This window comes from Corythoichthys intestinalis, chromosome 14 (genome assembly GCF_030265065.1).
Source record: "Corythoichthys intestinalis isolate RoL2023-P3 chromosome 14, ASM3026506v1, whole genome shotgun sequence".
NCBI lineage: Eukaryota > Metazoa > Chordata > Actinopteri > Syngnathiformes > Syngnathidae > Corythoichthys > Corythoichthys intestinalis.
In genome coordinates, this window is record NC_080408.1 from 43,893,350 (window position 1) to 43,911,859 (window position 18,510).

At 36.5% G+C, this 18,510-nt stretch overlaps 1 protein-coding gene across 1 annotated transcript; it reads right to left on the bottom strand.

Annotated features, from left to right (window-relative positions):
* Nucleotides 1–2,606: 2,606 nt before the first annotated feature.
* On the bottom strand, nucleotides 2,607–15,555 carry LOC130929409 (sodium- and chloride-dependent GABA transporter 3-like). The gene is made up of 15 exons (XM_057856515.1): nucleotides 15,546–15,555; nucleotides 13,660–13,887; nucleotides 13,466–13,600; nucleotides 13,245–13,385; nucleotides 11,053–11,137; nucleotides 10,834–10,966; nucleotides 10,599–10,733; nucleotides 8,988–9,091; nucleotides 8,633–8,757; nucleotides 4,935–5,047; nucleotides 4,628–4,765; nucleotides 4,437–4,539; nucleotides 3,070–3,170; nucleotides 2,806–2,976; nucleotides 2,607–2,725 (listed from the first exon to the last, which is right to left on the bottom strand). Exons 1-15 carry the CDS (start codon nucleotides 15,553–15,555, stop codon nucleotides 2,618–2,620), a joined length of 1,830 nt encoding a protein of 609 aa, XP_057712498.1. The 3' UTR covers nucleotides 2,607–2,617.
* Between the last annotated feature and the right edge of the window lie 2,955 nt (nucleotides 15,556–18,510).

The window sequence follows — 18,510 nt, forward strand, 5'->3', positions numbered from 1 at the left end:
GCAGTATCTTTTTATAAAATTATATATGCAGTACATCTTAACTAAATACTTTCAGTATTTTTGTGGTACTCTGCTGAACAGATTTTGAAACTGACACAACCAGTGATTTTGCTGAAAAATCAGGCCTTAGGTGCAAGTAAGGTATGTAAATAAATGAGTAAAGTGGGTTTAGATGGCGAAATTAATAATGGAAATCTATAAACCAAATAAAACTGACATTCGCGTATTGGTACTGTATTGGTACTTTAACTTAGGATAAATATACATGGTCAAAAAATAAAATCTATCAGTATCAAAATCAAAGAAAAGCATGAAGTAGTACCCACCATTCACAATTGCTTCAGTCTTCCACCTTTAGTTACACTTTTTGTACATTGAGCATCATGAAACGCACACAAGAGCCATATAAAAACGCATAGTCATCTAGCACCCTCTAGCGGAAAACAAATGACACTTAAAGATTTTATACAACAGACCTAGTACTAATACAACCACTGTATTAAAATAACACTGTAATAATTTCTTTAAACCTCTATACGGCACTCAGTGAACTCATTGGCTGCCATTGACGGCCCTAGATGTCAAATCCATTTTGACAGACTGGAAGAATCTGGCAGCAAATGATCAGCCTCTCCAAATCAAAATGGTTTTGACATCTCGCACAATCAATGGCACTAAAACTTGAGCATTCAAAGCCCGTCCTCCCGGTTTAAATGAATTGGACGTCTGTTTCCGTCAATGCAAGCAATTAACTTAAAAGGTGTAATCAGGGTCCATAATCACTAATCAGTGTATTTCACTTTTAACTGATTTTAATTTCATTAATTTAGATTTTTTCAAACATGACATTAAGAATTGCACGTAATTTAATAAATAACATAAAGATACAAAACACAATAATAATATTAAATAAAACTATGTTGTTGTTTTTTAATTAACCAAACTCGTCAGTTGCCATCCTAAGGAGAAATATTTTTATGTTGTTTGTTATTGTTAAAAAAATAAAAAAAATACTGCTACAATGTTTTACTTAATCAGTCACAACAAATTATTGGTTAATCAAATGTAGCACCTGACTTTAATTTTCACAGTCCTTTATGTGGATTTTAGAGGAATGCAAACAGCTGGCATACACAACAATTATCTCTTGCAGATGCTCAAAGTGCTGTAGACATAGATACAGTGAGGAAAATAAGTATTTGAACACCCTGCTATATTGCAAGTTCTCCCATTTAGAAATGATGGACGGGTTTTAAATTTTCATGGTAGGTGCTTGTCCACTGTGAGAGACAATCTAAAATAAAATCCAGAAATCACAGTGTATGATTTTTTAACAATTTATTTGTACTATACTGCTGCAAATATGTATTTGAACACCTATGCTCTAACTGAGAGAAGGAGGTAATTCCCCCCAAATCTCACAATACATGGCCTTGGTCATCCTTCCCTTAATTGTGCAGTCATCTAGTGCTTCACAGTATGGATGGTGTTCTTGGGGTGGTATTCATCATTCTTTTTCCTCCAAGCACTATGAGTGGAATTAAGACCAAAAAGTTTCTTTTGATGTCATATGACCACATGACTTTCTCCCATGACTCCTCTAGATAATCCAAATGGTCATTGGCAAACGTAAAACAGACTTGGTCATGTGCTGGTTTAAGCAGGTTGACCTTCCGTGCCATGCGTAATTTTAAACCATGACGTCTTAGTTTATTACCAACAGTAACCTTGGAAATGGTTGCTTGGAAATGCTAATAATTGTTCCAACTGTGGATCTTATATTACTAAGCTGCTTGTCAATTGCCCTGTAACCAGTGTTCTTAATCTTACTTTAAAAAAGTAATTAATTACAGTTACAAATTTCTTCTCTCAAAAAGTAATAAAGTTAGTAACTCTGTTACCTGAATGTAAGAGTAATTAGTTACTTGGCAAAGTAACTGGTGTTACTTTTTATGTCTTTTTTTTTTTTGTTTCTTTGTTTGTTTGACCCCCCCACCAAAAAAAAGAAAAAGAAAAAGAAATAGGTCACACTATGTGAAGTTCAAAGGGTTTTTGGGACAATTGGCTCTAGCCTATTTTTTACCCTAAACTTAACTAGACACAGGGATACTGCAGATATTGGGATGATTAGATAGTAACCTTTGCTATGTTTGGAAGTCATTTAATGTTGTGAATGAACCGTTAAAGCTGTTAAAATCGCTCCTGTCATTGCATTAGTTCCCTTCTGTCTACTTTCGACATGTCAAAGTTTTAAAACTGTTTCATCATTTAAAGATAGATTCAAGTCAAGATTTTGCCGATTTAGGAGTATTTTAGATAAAAAGTTGCTTAGGTTTGCTGGAAAGGTTCTTTACAACAGAGCCTTCCTGAGAAATCTACTGCTTTAACATGGCCGCCGTTTACTAACGCCGGCGAGTCTATCATTTCACATGTATTTCTATATACATGTGATATCATACACGCCCAAGTCGGAGAAAAATCGCAGGGTGTTCAAATACTTATTTTCCTCACTGTATATGTATGTATACTGTGTATATACAGTATATAATGATTTAATATGCTCAACAGATAGATTATTCTTATATACATACTATTACATTCTGTTATCTGCTGGTCTTCACTCCTTTTCTAGACACACTTGTGACTTGATATAGGAAAATTTTCCCGACTTGTTCAGTGATACAATGAGGGACTTGTCAGTTGGCGTTGTCAACTTTTTTATCCTCTGCGAAGTACAACAGAGAGAGGAAACAATTATGCAATGTTATGGGACAGAAATAAAGAGAAAAAAAAAACTCTTCAGACCTGAGTGATTGATCCTGGAGTTTTTGTGACACTGTAGAGAATCCACAGAGGTATCATGATAACTGAAGAAAATGCAAGCAATAGTCCCAGAGCGTATGCCCACCAGGGGAACTGGTAGGTGTTATTGTACTTCAGAGGGGTGAATTGCACAAGGAAGAAAAATAGAATGCCCTATTCAGATAAGAAATGAGAAATTTTCCATTTAACATAAGCTCTCATATATCACATTTTGTATGATTGAAAATGCCTTAAACTTAAACTTACTGTAGACAAAAAAGGAGTCACAAACTTCCAAGAATACTTCATGTAAAGTGAAGGCCGATAGCCAATCATGTCTGTTATTTTATGATAATAATTATCAGCACCTAGAAGACAAACATACTCATTTTAAGTATGACACAAAGCCACCCAGCGTACAGACATTTTTTATTTTCAGTTGGAGGACTTTTGACCTTATGCCGCTCAACTGTCATGTACATTTATGACCTCTTTTAATTTTGCCCTCTTGCCGCAAAATGGCAGCACTCTTTTTCTACACATCATATCATTTTTATTTATTCCTTTTTTTTGTAAACCTGTCCTGTTCAGCTCTTTGACATGGAGAATGGAAGTCTAAGTGTCCGGTTGGTCTGAACAGTTTTGATGTTTCACATTAAGAGTATGACATACTCCCATTGTGATCATTCAACATACCTCGTTTATTATGACAAAGCAGCGAACGGGAAGGGAGGGAACAGAAGAAAAGAAAAGAAATACAAGAAAAGAAAGAAAAGACACAAAAAAACAGAAGAAATACGTTGAACTCCTACACTAACTATGAATATGTTGGTGCTATCGTCAGCTAGATGTATTTCCGGTTGACACAATGAGGAGGGCCTGTTGACCAGGGAAAGAAGGGGAGGGGGAGTCTATAAGATAAGTGATTGGAGGGGTGGAGTTCACACAAATCAGCTCTGTGATCTAGAAACCAGTAATCCTGTGAATCCCTTGTGAGTGTAAACCTGTCGGCAACTGACCTTACGCCGCCCCATCACCAATCCTGGCACCGGGCCCCCCACCCGAGCGCACCCAATCCCATCCAGCCACGCGCTAGTCCCACCAAACACGCGACAGACACGCAGACGAGTGGAGACGCGGCGCGGGCGCCACCCCAGGACCACGGCTCCCACCCAGCCAGCCCTCGGGAGGGGGGCCAGCGCAGCCCATCCCTCCTCCCGCATCCCAGCAAAGGGACCCCCAGGATCACCCCCCGGGCCACCCGCGCCCCCATCAGGGATGGGAAGAGGGGGCGCACCACCAACCCCATTCCCACCCGGCCCATGGCCTACACAGCATACCACCTAGCCTGCAAATTTTAGTTAAATTTATAACAGATTCATTTATTTATCATGAAATGCGTTTTGACCTTTGACCTCACTACTTTAACTTTGAATCGCCTCTTCTGTTTCACAAATATGGTCTACAAGTTTCATAATATTCCCTTCATTCGTTCTTAAGTAATCTTCAACACAGACATAAGGAAACCTAATACTTAACTTGCAATTTATATATAAGCCGATTAGTCGACTCGTAAAAACATAATCAATGATCAATTGACTATCAAAATCATCGTTTTTGGCAGCTCTACTCACCATATATCCATCCTATGCAAAGTGACTCCATAATGGCAAAAGCGATCAAGGGGATGCCGGTGCAGGCATAGTAGTCAAAAAGTTGAAACACATACAATCCACCCTGCAGACCATAAAATCAGATTTGATTAAAAACACCATACAAGTGTCTAGGCAACCTAAATGATTTATAGAAATTTGAACCCTCTCACCTCAGTAACCATACAGAAGCCAACACAAAAGGAAATACCACACAAACCCAGCAGCAGTAGTTTGCGTTGGTGTCCAGTAAAAAAGATGGATGGGTACAGGTCAGATATGGATGTGACCAATCCTTCAAGATACACAAACTGTGGGGGTAATATTTTTCAAAACTTTAACTCCTTTACTTCCATTGACGGCAATAGACATTCAATCCATTTGAACTGGAAGTTCAGCAGTGATCGGATGATCCCCTCCGAGTTCAAATGAACTGGGTGTCTATCGCTGTCAATGGCAGGGAAATATGTCTAGTTTCACCTGACTGTCCACTCCCAGGAAGATGATCATTAAGAAAAAGAGGGCTGCCCAGAGTTGTGGTAAAGGCATCATGGCTACTGCTCGAGGGTAAGCAATGAATGCGAGGCCTGGACCTGCAATAAATAAACCAAAGTATCCCAATCCTATTTTTCCGCTCTTACTTGACCATTCACAGGAAGTGACGCGTTGTTTGTTTTGAATTAAATCACAATTTTTTATTTATTTACTTTTTTAACATTGCGACAATCGGCTTTTTTGTTATTTTTCTAAACATTTTACTCGTTAGAGACTGGTTGATAAAGGAGCACTATGAGAAAGCAAACTTCCGCCTAGGCTGCCAAATTCAAAGCATAGCCATATTTCGTAGAGTGGACACTCCCTTCCCTCATGCCAAAAAATGACACCTATTCATCCTACAAACTTATCCTGCAAGTTTGATAATAGTCCCTGTGTTCGTTCCTGAGTTATTTTGAACACAAATTTACAGACAGACATACAGAGGCCAATACTTAACCGTAGGTTTCGCCTTCTCGCAGAGGTAAAAGGGGCCGTGTAGGAAATCGCTAAAACATGAACACTCTGCAGCCGTCATAAAATAAATGCATTGAAATCGCCATGCGTGCTATAGTTTCAGTTATATTCATAGTAGTGCTGTCAAATTTATCGCGTTAACGGGCGGTAATAATTTTTTTAAATTAATCACGTTAAAATATTTGACGCACAATGACTCAGTTTTACCACATTGAAAGCGATAAGGCAGAGAAATGCGAGTGGACACAGGCGTTCATTGGACCACAGCTGTTTTTGGCTTAAGCTTTGGCAACTCTTTCACAACAATTATAAGTATTGTGGCGAACGACGTGGGGAAGAATGACATGAGGCGATCTTTTTCTTAACACGCTTAATTGAACACAACGCAGAACATACAGTATACCATTTGCGGCCAGCACTGACAGTCATGGTTGCCCAACTTCCCATTATGCATTTGGGTGGAACAGTTAAATCACTACAGTATCATTTAGTGAAAGCACAACATAAATAATATTCCTATCGCTCAAAAAAATTATGTTCACAAAAAAGAAAAGCGCCCAATGCAGACAACTGGCATTCCCAATCAAAATAGCTATGCAAAATACACATAAAACTTACTCAGACTTCTAATTAATTTAAAACTCGCCATTGACACCTTGTGGTGTATTTCAATCACTACCTTGCGTAGTTAAAGACACTGTGGAAGAACGGCAGGGAGCCCGATGTGACGTCACCGCTCAGCGACGTCAACAATGGTGAGCTATTAGTTTATTATATGATTGAAAATTTTACAAATTTTATTAATAAGAAAACATTAAGAGGGATTTTAATATAAAATTACTATAACGTACTCAAAATATCTTTTAAGAACCACAAGTCTTTATATCCGTGGATCCCTTTAACAGAAAGAATGTTAATAATGTTAATGCCATCTTGTGGATTTAATGTTATGATAAACAAATACAGTACTTATGTACAGTATGTTGAATGTTTATGTCCGTCTTGTGTCTTATTTTTCCATTCCAACAATAATTTACAGAAAAATATGGTATATTTTAGAGATGGTTTGAATTGCGATAAATTACAACTGATTAATTTTTAAGCATGTGATTAACTCGATTAAAAATTTTAATCTTTGGACAGCCCTAATTTATAGACATATTTGTTTTCTGTCTATGAAGCTGCGTTAGCAATAATGAAAGCTAATTCATCTGTCTTTGCGTTCTGGCTTGAACAGTAAAATGCTCCTTGTTTAAAATGTGAAATTACTCCAGAAACCTTTTTAGGACTTCTTTCCGCTTCTGATACACATTTAATCTTGTATTCACGAACCAAAATTTCAGTGTTGCTGTAAACTGCCTGTCGATTTCAGTACCATTACGTGACATCATCATCATCGTCAACTATGCTGCTGAAACATATTTGAATACAGTACTTCGTATAATTCAGGATTGCCAACTGTCCCTTGAAAAACGGAATCGTCTGGTTGCTGACGGAACAGTGACAATACGAAATCACACTCATCTCATTGGTTGAGGTACTGTCGCTAACAGAACACAACATAAGGGGGTGGTAGATAAGAGGTTTGAGTGAAGCGAGAGCAAAAATCATGTTCAAATCGATGATCATTTGTTTTCTTGTTCTTCTGTATGTACTCCATTTTCAGCCATTGGATTATATTTTTTTAGGGATCACGATCGCGTCACTTTTCAGAGGATCGTAATCGGGTGAAAAGGATCGGGGTTTTAATCAGTGGTGTTACCAGGATGCCAGGTGTGGGTGGGCATTAGTCTTACCGGGGGGGGGGGGGGGGGCATGCAGGTAACAATGTTTTTTAGGTAACCTATTGTGGTTCCTCGGTTTTATTATTAATTATTATTATATCATAGTTATTCTTTGTTCCGCAGCCCGTTTGAGCTCAATTTGACCCCCTTAGAATGCTTTAGAATGCACCAAAATTGGCAGGCAGGTCAAGACAGGTGCAATCTTTGATACCGTTTAAAGACAACTTCCAAATACACAATGTAGCGCCCCCTAGCAGTCATTCTTTGTCCCGCCGACGCTTTGAGCCCTACTTTGACCCCCTCAGAATGCTTCAAAACTCACCAAACTCAACAGCCAGGTGAACACTGGTGTAAACTATACTAAAAAATAAATATATTAACAAAAATATGTGTACATGTGTGTAGCGCCCCCTAGGAACAAAACCAACATTTCATTTAATTATTTATTTATTTATTTATTTATCTATTTATTTATTTATTTATTTATTTTAAATTAAGGTGATAGAGGAGGTAACAAGGCAAAGGTTAGAAGACATCAGTACTATATGAACGGGATATCATACACAGTCCCCAGACTGCCGTTAGTACTACATCCAGTTTTCTTTGGGTGGGCAGAGCGTGTCCATGGGTGGGCACTGCCAACCCCTGCCCCCACGGTAACGCCCCAGTTTTTTTTTATTTCTTTTTTTTTTTTTATTAATTATTTTTTAAAGGGCTAAAAAGTAACAAAAACTTCCAGAAATACAATAACATTGCCAACAGATACAAAAATATATATGATTTAAGCTCCACAACACTCCTGGAATTTTTTTTTTTTTTTAATTAAATTAAAAAAAAAATTTCATTATCAGATCGGGACTTTGTATCAGCAGATTTTTAAAATCAGGTGACTCGCACTCGGACTTGAGTGCAAAAATATGTGATCGGAACATCCCTAATATTTTTGTGTTCTGTCAAATTCATTATATTTGGAGTGATCATTTGCGAAAATGTTATTGCTGATAAATATTGCTGTTATAGCTTTGTATAAAAATACATTAATATAATTATTGTTTTTCCATGTGATTATATAACTAAAATATGTTCTTTATTCAGTTTTGAGTAAAATTACTATAATATGATATTTAGGACAACAACAACAACAAAATCACTTTTCACATACAAAAACAATAATTAAAGAGTGACGGTTACTGGTCCGGCTGGCTCTACCAATGAGGTGTCCCTTTTTTTTTTTTTTTTTTGAGGATGTGGCAACCTTAGTATCGATAGTTAAGGACCAAATCTTTGCTTTTTTAATACCTTTGAACAACATTGAATTGTTTAATTACAGTAGTGTGAAAGTGGGACTTTAAAAACTGTACATTATGTCCTGTAGGGTCCTACCTGATTCCGCTACTTCTGAAATGTCAATACCCAGTTCGTATGACATAAAGCCAAGAACTGAGAATATTGCAAAACCGGCGACAAGGCTCGTTGAACTGTTCAGGAGGCACAATGCGAATGTGTCTCTAGAATGAAAGTCATAAATATTGAACAGCAAAACGACTGGAAATTCTCAGTCATGAATTGTTGACTCGAGGCAACTGAATGGCGTTAAATTTGTATCGCAATTAACATGAACGTATTATATTTTCAAATTCGGAACTGAAGTTGATTTTTTGGAATGGTAAAACATATACAAGAACCATATCCAGTTGCTTTGATTCAACAATTGTATTTATACATAAATATTTCTTACTTATAGCAATTGTTGTTGTATTTGTTGTAACTCCCCAGAGATGCCAAACATCCCGTGCAGACAGCATAGGAGTAAAATATCTGACTTGCTGCATCCATCCACACCTTTACAAGACATCAACAGTGAAATCATTCATTCATGAAAAAAAAGCCATTAACCACATGCTGCCTGATTTCACATGAATAAATATATATAACGCATTGGATGAATACATAAAAGAATATTGAATATAAAAAAGAAAGTCCAAAGATAAAAAATAAAATAAAATAAAATAAAATAAAATAAAATAAAATAAAGATTAAACAATAAGAAATCAATGTTGAAAATGAATTAATAAAACATTTAAATAAATTTAATGCATTTTCTTCATAGATTTTTGTTGATTTTAACTTTAATTGTCTATATTAGCCTCTAAATTTATTTATTTTCTTAATATTTTTACTAATTCAGGATTTTTAAATTGGACTTCTGTTCAAGTTAAAAAAAATAATAATAATAATACAGATGAGCTGTCCCGAGCTGATCGCGCAGTCTCCCTCTCGCTCCCTCCCTCTCCCTGCTCTTTGTTCATCAGGCAGACAGTGCATGTGTACTGGAGTTGTTTATTAAAGTTAACGATGATTGACAATGAATGTGTTTGATCTTGCCAGAGTCACGAACTTCTGAATCGCTACATGTGTCAATCATCGATCATTTAACTTGTTAAACAGTTGCTGTGGCAACTCATTGTGTGTAAGTGAGCAGCTACGAGCTGATTTGAGTATACTCATCAGTGAAGCATTTAATAAGCCAATCATTTTTCTACTACTACTTTATTCTTGTTTAAAAATAATTCAGTGGGAGAGTAACATGTTTAAAACATCATAATTATTACATTTGAAGTGCTTGAAAAGAACATTTAAATATATGTAGAGATTTTTTATTTTTAGATTATACTTTGGGGAAGAAAAAGAAAAATCATGTCTTATATGTATCTCTTTCCAATGCTAAATCAGAATAAATACATTGATTTTTTTTTTTTTTTTTTTTTTATTGCTGGGGGTGCTACTTCTCGGTTTTTCACTTATCGCGGCGGGTTCTGGTCACCATTAACCACGAAAACGAGGGTTTACTGTATTCCCCAAATGCTTCTTGATGTATATTTTTTAACTCATTTACCAATGTATCTGTACAGTACTATAGTATTCACAGAGTATGCGCTGTGTAGTTAGTAAAACAAGAATGGCATGTATATTAAAACACCTATTGACGGCACAAGCCGTCCAATCCAGTTAAAATGACTTGAACATCTAGCTCCGTAAATGGCAGCTAATGAGCTAAATGTAATATCAGGCATCAGGGGATTAAATTTGTTGTGATGGGATATTAAATGATTAATTACGGTACTATTCATAACTCTGCCAATGAAATCGAAGACTGGATTAAGATCAGATTGAATATAAATACATATACTGTATATATATATTGGCAGTCCTGCTAAAAATGAGCTCTTTCATCATGAGTAAACCTAAAGAACATCTTGACACCGATAAAGACTGCAGTTGAAGCACTTTAGGAATAAAGCTTGCATTAAGTAGCTTTATGAGAAAGTCAAAAATAAATTTGCCTTACTTGTGGCTCAGACAGACGTTTGGGATCAGGAGAGAGGTAAAATCGAATTCCATCCCAAGCCCCAGGCAAGGTCAGACCACGGACCAGCAAAGCAATCATCATCACATAGGGAAATGTAGCGGTGAAGTAGACGACCTGAAAGGGGGTCACTATTAGCACAATAGTTTTACTTTCTGCCTTTTTCTCGTGCTATTTTTATATATTATATTATGTCTGTCGGTGTTTCCAATCAAACCTTTCCTGAGGATTTAACACCTTTCCACACACAAAAATAACACGTAATCCAGCTGAGCACAAGACATCCAGCCAGGTCCCATCGAACACTTCCCATTTCCTCAATTCCGCTAGACAAACTTAGGACCCTCCGCCTAAATGACAAAAATATATATAAATTGCAGATTCTGGAAGACATGAGCCTCACATTGAGTTATGCTAAGATTAAATGACTACATACTGCCAGAATTCTTCAACAGAAGATGTCACATTTGCAGTGATGCTCATATTTGCTGAATGACTCTTTCGGTAATCAACACAGTTGCCTCGTAGAAAACAATGTGTTGTAGTAGTTAGTAAAAGAGGGACATTGATATTGAAAACAGCATTTCTAAGACAGTTCCTATGTATGTACTAAAACTTAAAAATTCTACACCAAGTCCAAATATTATAGTACCTGGAGAAAAACTTCAACGAGTTTCAGAATTTACCAAAATTTTCGGACTATAAGCCGCTACTTTTTTCCTTCATTTTGAATCCTGCGTCTTACAGTCCAGTACGGCTTATTTGTTGATTTGTTTGTGTTAATAGGTACACTTTATTTGACAGCGGCGTCATAAGACTTTCATAAGACCGTCATAATTATGACATGATACTATTATGGATATTACTGAATGCATATGACAGATGTCATTAAGTTTCATCCATCACTAACTCCATTTATGTCCATCTTAGATCTTTTACATCCGTTCAAAAGTGAGACAATTTGCCGGATGACACTAAATGAAATCTGTTATAAGCATTCATTAAAGCTCCTGACAGTGTCATGTCATAATTATGACAGTCTAATGGCACCACTGTCATATAAAGTGTTGTACGTAAATGGGAGAAATTACCCGCTAAGGCATTGGCGTCATAATTCGCAATATTTACGTAAAATAAATGCTAACTGCCCGTTTTTTTGCTTTTAACCAGAATCGAGACTGTTTTACATTCATATTTATAAAGACTTCATGGATTTAAGCATTTATTCACAAGAAGTTTCAATGTAAAAAGCTCTTTGTGGTGATAAGGTGGCACCACAGTCAGCACATTTGACATATCTACGTAAAATAAATGCTTACTGCCCGGTTCTTTGCTCTTTTAACAAAGAATCGACACTGTTTTACATCCATATCTATAAAGAATTCAGGGATTTAAGCATTTATTCACAAGAATTTTCAACGTAAAAAGATCTTTGTGGTGATAAGGCGGTGCCACAGTGGCCTGAAGACTAGCAGCACATTCGACATACAGTGTATCACAAAAGTGAGTACACCACTCGCATTTCTGCAGATATTTAAGTATATCTTTTCATGGGACAACACTGACAAAATGACACTTTGACACAATGAAAAGTTGTCTGTGTGCAGCTTATATAATAGAGTTAATTCATTTTCCCCTCAAAATAACTCAAAATATAGCCACTAATATCTAAACCCTAGGCAACAAAAGTGAGTACTCCCCTTAGAAACTACGTACATCCCTAAATTTCCAAATTGAGTATTGCTTGTCATTTTCCCTCCAAAATGTTATGTGACTCTTTACAGGAGTGCTGTCAGCATTGCTGCAGAGATTGAAGAGATGGGGGGTCAGCCTGTTAGTGCTCAGACCGTACGCCGCACTCTACATCAAGTTGGTGTGCATGGCTGTCACCCCAGGAGGAAGCCTGTACTCACTTTTGTTGCCAGGGGTTTAGATATTAATGGCTATATTTTGAGGGGAAAATAAATTAAATCTATTATATAAGCTGCACACAGACTACTTTTCATTGTGTCAAAGTGTCATTTTGTCAGTGTTGTCCCATGAATAGATATACTTAAATATCTGCAGAAATGCAAGGGCTGTACTCACTTTTGTGACACACTGAATTTACGTAAAATAAATGCTAGCTGCCCGTTTTTATGTTGGGTTTTTTTTGTTGTTGTTGTTTTTTTTTTTTTTTTTTGCTTTTAACCAAGAATTGAGACTGTTTTAAGTCCATATCTATAAAGAATTGAGGAATTTAAGCATCTATTCCCAAGAATTTTCAACGTAAAAAGCTCTTTGTGTTTATAAGGAGCCAAAGTGCCTTAAAGACTGGCAGCACATTTGACATATTTACGTAAAATAAATGGTAAGTGATCGTTTTTTTTTGCGTTTAACCAAGAATTGAGACTGTTTTATGTCCATATCTATAAAGAATTCAGGGATTTAAGCATTTATTCACAAGAATTTTCAACGTAAAAAGCTCCTTGTGTTTCTACTCGGTCAGCTTTGACGGAAATAGGCCCCATATTAATCGGCCCCGCGCCCCGTGTCCCGTCAATATGTTATGAAGTCTATGCACGTACAATAAATACATCCATTGATGGGACATGACGTCCAGTCCATTTTGACACTATCTTGACCTACCTGTGTTCCAGGTATTGTTACAGCTGGCCCATGGGAGTTCAGATTTGAAGGAGGAGAAGAAGTAGAGGAAGGCCCACGCTAGTATGACGATGTAATACATTACCGTGTACAGCATGATCAGGAGATTGCCGTAGCCTATACCTATGAATAGTTAGACAAAGGTCAAACTGAATTCTCTTCCACTTACCCCTCTGTTGAAAGTTTGCTCATGAGCAATGCACCTTCAAGTAAAGGACATATTTTCCTCCAGCACGTGATTCCTCCTTGACCGGTCAACTGTCCCAATGACACCTCCAGGAAGAAGATGGGGATCCCACAGGTCACCAGGAACAGCACATATGGGACCAAGAAGACACCTTAAAGGAGAAAACTAGGTCACTTAATGCACCTATCAGGTGAGTTGCATCACTCTTACCGCCTCCATTCTTGAAGCAGAGATAGGGAAATCTCCAGACGTTCCCTAGGCCGATGATTTCTCCAACCACTGCCAGAATAAACTCTCTCTTGTTGGCCCACTTTCCTCTCTTGATCAGAAGTGGATCATTTGGATCGTGGTCACTTTTCAGCGGATTCTCTTCTGGACTATCTGTTGGCTCCATTTGGACTTTGAACTGATTTTTCACATGTAAATAATGGAATGGACCTTACTGTATGCTTGACAGTACATTAAAGCAGTTTCCATTGTCAATGTGTTACAAGCTATATGGACTTCATCTGGGTAAAAAAATAACTTTCGTCATTAGATATATGACAACTTGTATATCGTATATTCGCACTTCACAATTAAGCAAATTCAAACCGATTTAGTCCAATGCGATTTTCAAATCGCAATGTCCGTTTTGCAATTAGTCGATAATGTTGAACCTCAGTTTTGATTCATGTTCAAGCAGTCACTCAATTTTTATTATTTAGACTGGCTGTGAATGCTCATGTTTCAGTGACAGCGTCAGACGTCCCATCCAGTAAAATGGATGGGACTATTTAACTCATTGGCTGTCAATGACAGCCAGATGAGTTAAATGACTGCCCTGTAAAAAAAAAAAAAAAGGGCTGGGTGTCATCATTTTTGCTTGAAAGAGTTCAGCAAGAGTATAATCATTAACTTTGAAGCTAAACACATAGAAAGAGTATCTTTATTGAAATTTTTTAAAAATCGGCTCGACAAATAATTCTGTAGCTAGAGTCTGACAAAAAGACCCTGTCAAACTTGGAATGTTCTTTCGTTACCATTTCTGACATGGCAGAAGATGGAGAATTGTCAAATATGACTGTAATCTCCATCTACTAGATTGAAAAATGGAAATTGATGACAACACCCAAGACCAATTACCAGCATGGTAGCCAGATTATGATAACTATAGCTACAGTAAACTTAAATCAAATGAATTTTCTGATTCTTCTGGAGGAATCTCGAGTCCTTCGAGCTAAGACCACCAGCCCACCTTTGGTAACCATTACTTAAGAGTCGTTCCCTGAATGAGATTTTGAACCTTGGTCTTAGAGGGTTGAAAAACCAGAGCCACACACACCTTTGAGGTATTTGTACCTCAGTATCTAATCAGATCCAACACAAAACTGCCGTAAAAGACATAGTAACATTGTCTGTTTGTAGTTTGCAATTTGCAAGTCTTTGTCAGAAATTTGGTTTGTTTTTAATAATGCATAGCCCAAGATTTTCATTATTAACTCCTCACTGATCCTTTTAACCGAATGGTTTATTCATTGACAGTACAGTATTCTTTGTTGTTCCAAATTTGTCTGGTCTGATCATAAACATTTCATATATTTGATGATACAAGAAATGAAACATAAGTATTATATAACTTTTATATAATAAATTATAATAGAATAAGTTTTAATCGGAATGATTTAATACTCTTATCAGGAAAACTCAACTGAGAAACATGCAATTTAATTGTCCTGAATCATGAGACATCAGCATCAATTAAGACAACTTTTTAAATGTACCTCGTGCTGTGCTGCTTGTAGTTCTTTCTTAGAAGCTCATAGTCTTGAAACAGAGCGGTTGTGAGTGTCAGTGATGCTTGACGTAACGCCCTCAAGCAAATTTGACCAATAGGAGAAGAGTGTTTTGACCTCTGTTCTTCTGTGCAGTCTGTCCACGTTTTTTTTTTTTCCTGTTTGCCAATACATCTCTTGTTATACAGCATAACTTATCACAAGGTCTCAGGTTGGTTCACAAGTTAGTCCACTAATGAATGTTTGTGTGTTTTTAAAGAGTCCAGTAAAGTCCAACTATAGGAGGAGCTTTTGTGTAATTACTGTACTTACATTTCTCACCTTGCATCATTGTAGCATGTAGGGTTGCCAAAAGTGTAAATACTCAAATGTAACTCAAGCTATATATGCAGGAGTGCATATATTTTTTTTGCCCAGGTTCTCAGAGGAGGACCAGGAGATGTGACTTGGTCCTCATTGAGCTTGAAAACCGACCCGCCTGATGCGATAAAATTATGACAAGCTTTACTTAGAGCCAATTAACTTTAATTAATTACATTAACAATTAATGCTTGATTAACATCAACTGGCACAACAAAATTGCCATTACTTTAAAGTGAAATGTAAAGAAATAAACATAAAAGCACCAATCCAAAATAAAGGGCATTATGCTGCTCCCACATTAACTCCAAGCCTTTGTAAAAGTGGGATGTCCTCCTCATAAGACCTCATTGAACGTGCATGTTTAGCTTTGTAAAATGCGAACAAAAACACGTTTGTCAGTGCGTGGCGCTGTTTTCATTACCTTTACTCCGCCACTTGTCCATAGGGCGAGTGGGGTCCTGTCTGACATCGATAGTTTGCTTAATTGCCACATGCTCTCTGTTTTTTTCGTGCTTTTCAAAGTTTGGATGGCTGAAATTCTTTGACCCTACATAAAATGCGCTGCTCTTATCAGCGAAATTGGGATTCTCACAGCACATTTTGTACCGCATTTCCGTGCGAGCATCATTTACTTCTAGTCATGGTTCCTCCTGCAGCCACTTTTCAGCAAAAGTCCTATTTTCCCGGTAGCTCCGGTGACGTCTCTGTCATCTGTCTGTCTTTTGACGGGGGTGGGGGAACACGAAATAATTATTCAGTAGGGCCTGACTCTTCGACATTTTAAGAAGTTATTTTCTCGTGTCCGCCGCAAATACAGTGGTCAGCCATCGGTACGCAAAAGCGTATGGAAGCCGTTGAGGGCCAGCGCGTTTATTTACGTCCAGTGCGCATGCGCGCATGCAGACCACTTATGTGCACCCCTGTATATATGTATGTATATATATATATGTATATATATATACACACATATATATACTGTGTGTGTGTGTGTATGTATATATATATATATATATATATATATATATATATATATATATATATATATATATATATATATATATATATATATATATATATATATATATATATACTGGACTGTCTCAAAAAATTAGAATATTGTGTATTCTAATTTCCTGAGACAGTCCAGTATATATATATATATATATATATATATATATATATATATATATATATATATATATATATATATATATATATATATATATATATATATGTATATATATATTAGGGCTGTCGCGTTAACGAGCGGTAATTCATTTTTTTAATCAATCCCGTTAAAATATTTGACGCAATTAACGCACAAATGCCCCACTCAAACAGATTACAATGACAGCACAGTGAAAGGTGCACTTGTTGTGTTTTTCGGAGTTTTTCCGCCCTATGTTGGCGCTTGGGTGCGACTGATTTTATAGGTTTCAGCACCCATGAGCATTGTGTAAGTAATTATTGACATCAACAATGGCGGGCTACTAGTTTTTTTTTTATTGAAAATTTTACAAATTTTATTAAAACGAAAACATGACGAGGGGTTTTAATATAAAATTTCTATAACTTGTAATGCCATCTTGTTGATTTATTGTTATAATAAAGAAATACAGTACTTATGTACCGTATGTTGAATGTAAATATCCATCTTGTGTCTTATCTTTCCATTCCAACAGTAATTTAAAGAAAAATATGGCATATTTTATAGATTGTTTGAATTGCGATTAATTGCTAATCGCTGGATATTTTTTCTTTTTCGGACCATTCTCTGTAAACTCTAGAGATGGTGTGGCAACCATGCCACATTCAAAGTCACTCAAATCACCTTTCTTCCCCATACTGATGCTCGGTTTGAACTGCAGGAGATTGTCTTAAACCATGTCTACATGCCAAAATGCACTGAGTTGCTGCCATGTGATTGGCTGATTAGAAATTAAGTGTTAACGAGCAGTTGGACAGGTGTACCTAATAAAGTGGCCGGTGAGTGTATAAGTGCTGTTAAATTTATCGCGTTAACGGGCAGTAATTAATTTTTTAAATTAATCACGTTAAAATATTTCACGCATTTAACGCATGCGTGGAATGACCCGCTCATGCATTGCCTCAAACAGATTACAATGACGCCGTTTTTTGCACATTGACAGCTAAGAGGCAGAGAAAGGCGAGTGGACACAGGCGTTCATTGGACCGCGCCGTTTATTGGCATAAGCTTCGGCAACTCCTTCACAACAAACATAAGTATCATTTAGTGAAAGCACAACAAAAATAATATTCTCAAATATTCTTTCAAAAAAGATAATGTTCACAAAAAGAAAAGCGCTTCAATCGTTTAGCTCAACAAATACACTGGATGGCAATATTTGGTCATATAATACAAACTCGTACGTTGTGAAGCCAGCACTCAAATGACCGTGAAGTACTGTATTTAGCAGTATAGTACCTGTACCTCTAGTCTGGAATATCTAGTTGCCTGTAGCCCTTAACTCAGTCACTGCTCTTGACAGTTATAGATATCAAATCCATTTCAGTTGGGAGGCTTGCAGCAAAATAATAATTTCTTTGTTAAAATTTTCTTTCTGGCTTGTCTCACATTGCATAGATGATGTTGTAATGCCATCACAAGATGGCAGGAAAATATCTTATTCCTTACAAATTATTCCTGTATAATTTTCTGAAAATATGAAATATAAATCAAAAGTGTCGTGAATATTATGCAGTAATTTGAATTGTATTTGATGTCATCAAAGGGGAATATATCAAGTTTTGAGCAGAGGTGGGTAGAGTAGCCAAATTTTTTACTCAAGTAAGAGAAGCGTTACTTCTATATACTATTACTCAAGTAAAAGTAAATCATCCAAAAATTTACACAACTACAAGTAAAATAAGTATTCATTGAAAAGAATACTCAAGTAATAAG

What these genes read in the sequence shown, in the direction of transcription:
- LOC130929409 (XM_057856515.1), bottom strand. An exon ending in TACAACAACAATTGCTATAA is followed by an intron (nt 8,758 to 8,987) that starts GTAAGAAATATT and finishes CTTTCATTCTAG; the next exon opens with AGACACATTCGCATTGTGCC. An exon ending in TTCAGAAGTAGCGGAATCAG is followed by an intron (nt 5,048 to 8,632) that starts GTAGGACCCTAC and finishes TATTTATTGCAG; the next exon opens with GTCCAGGCCTCGCATTCATT.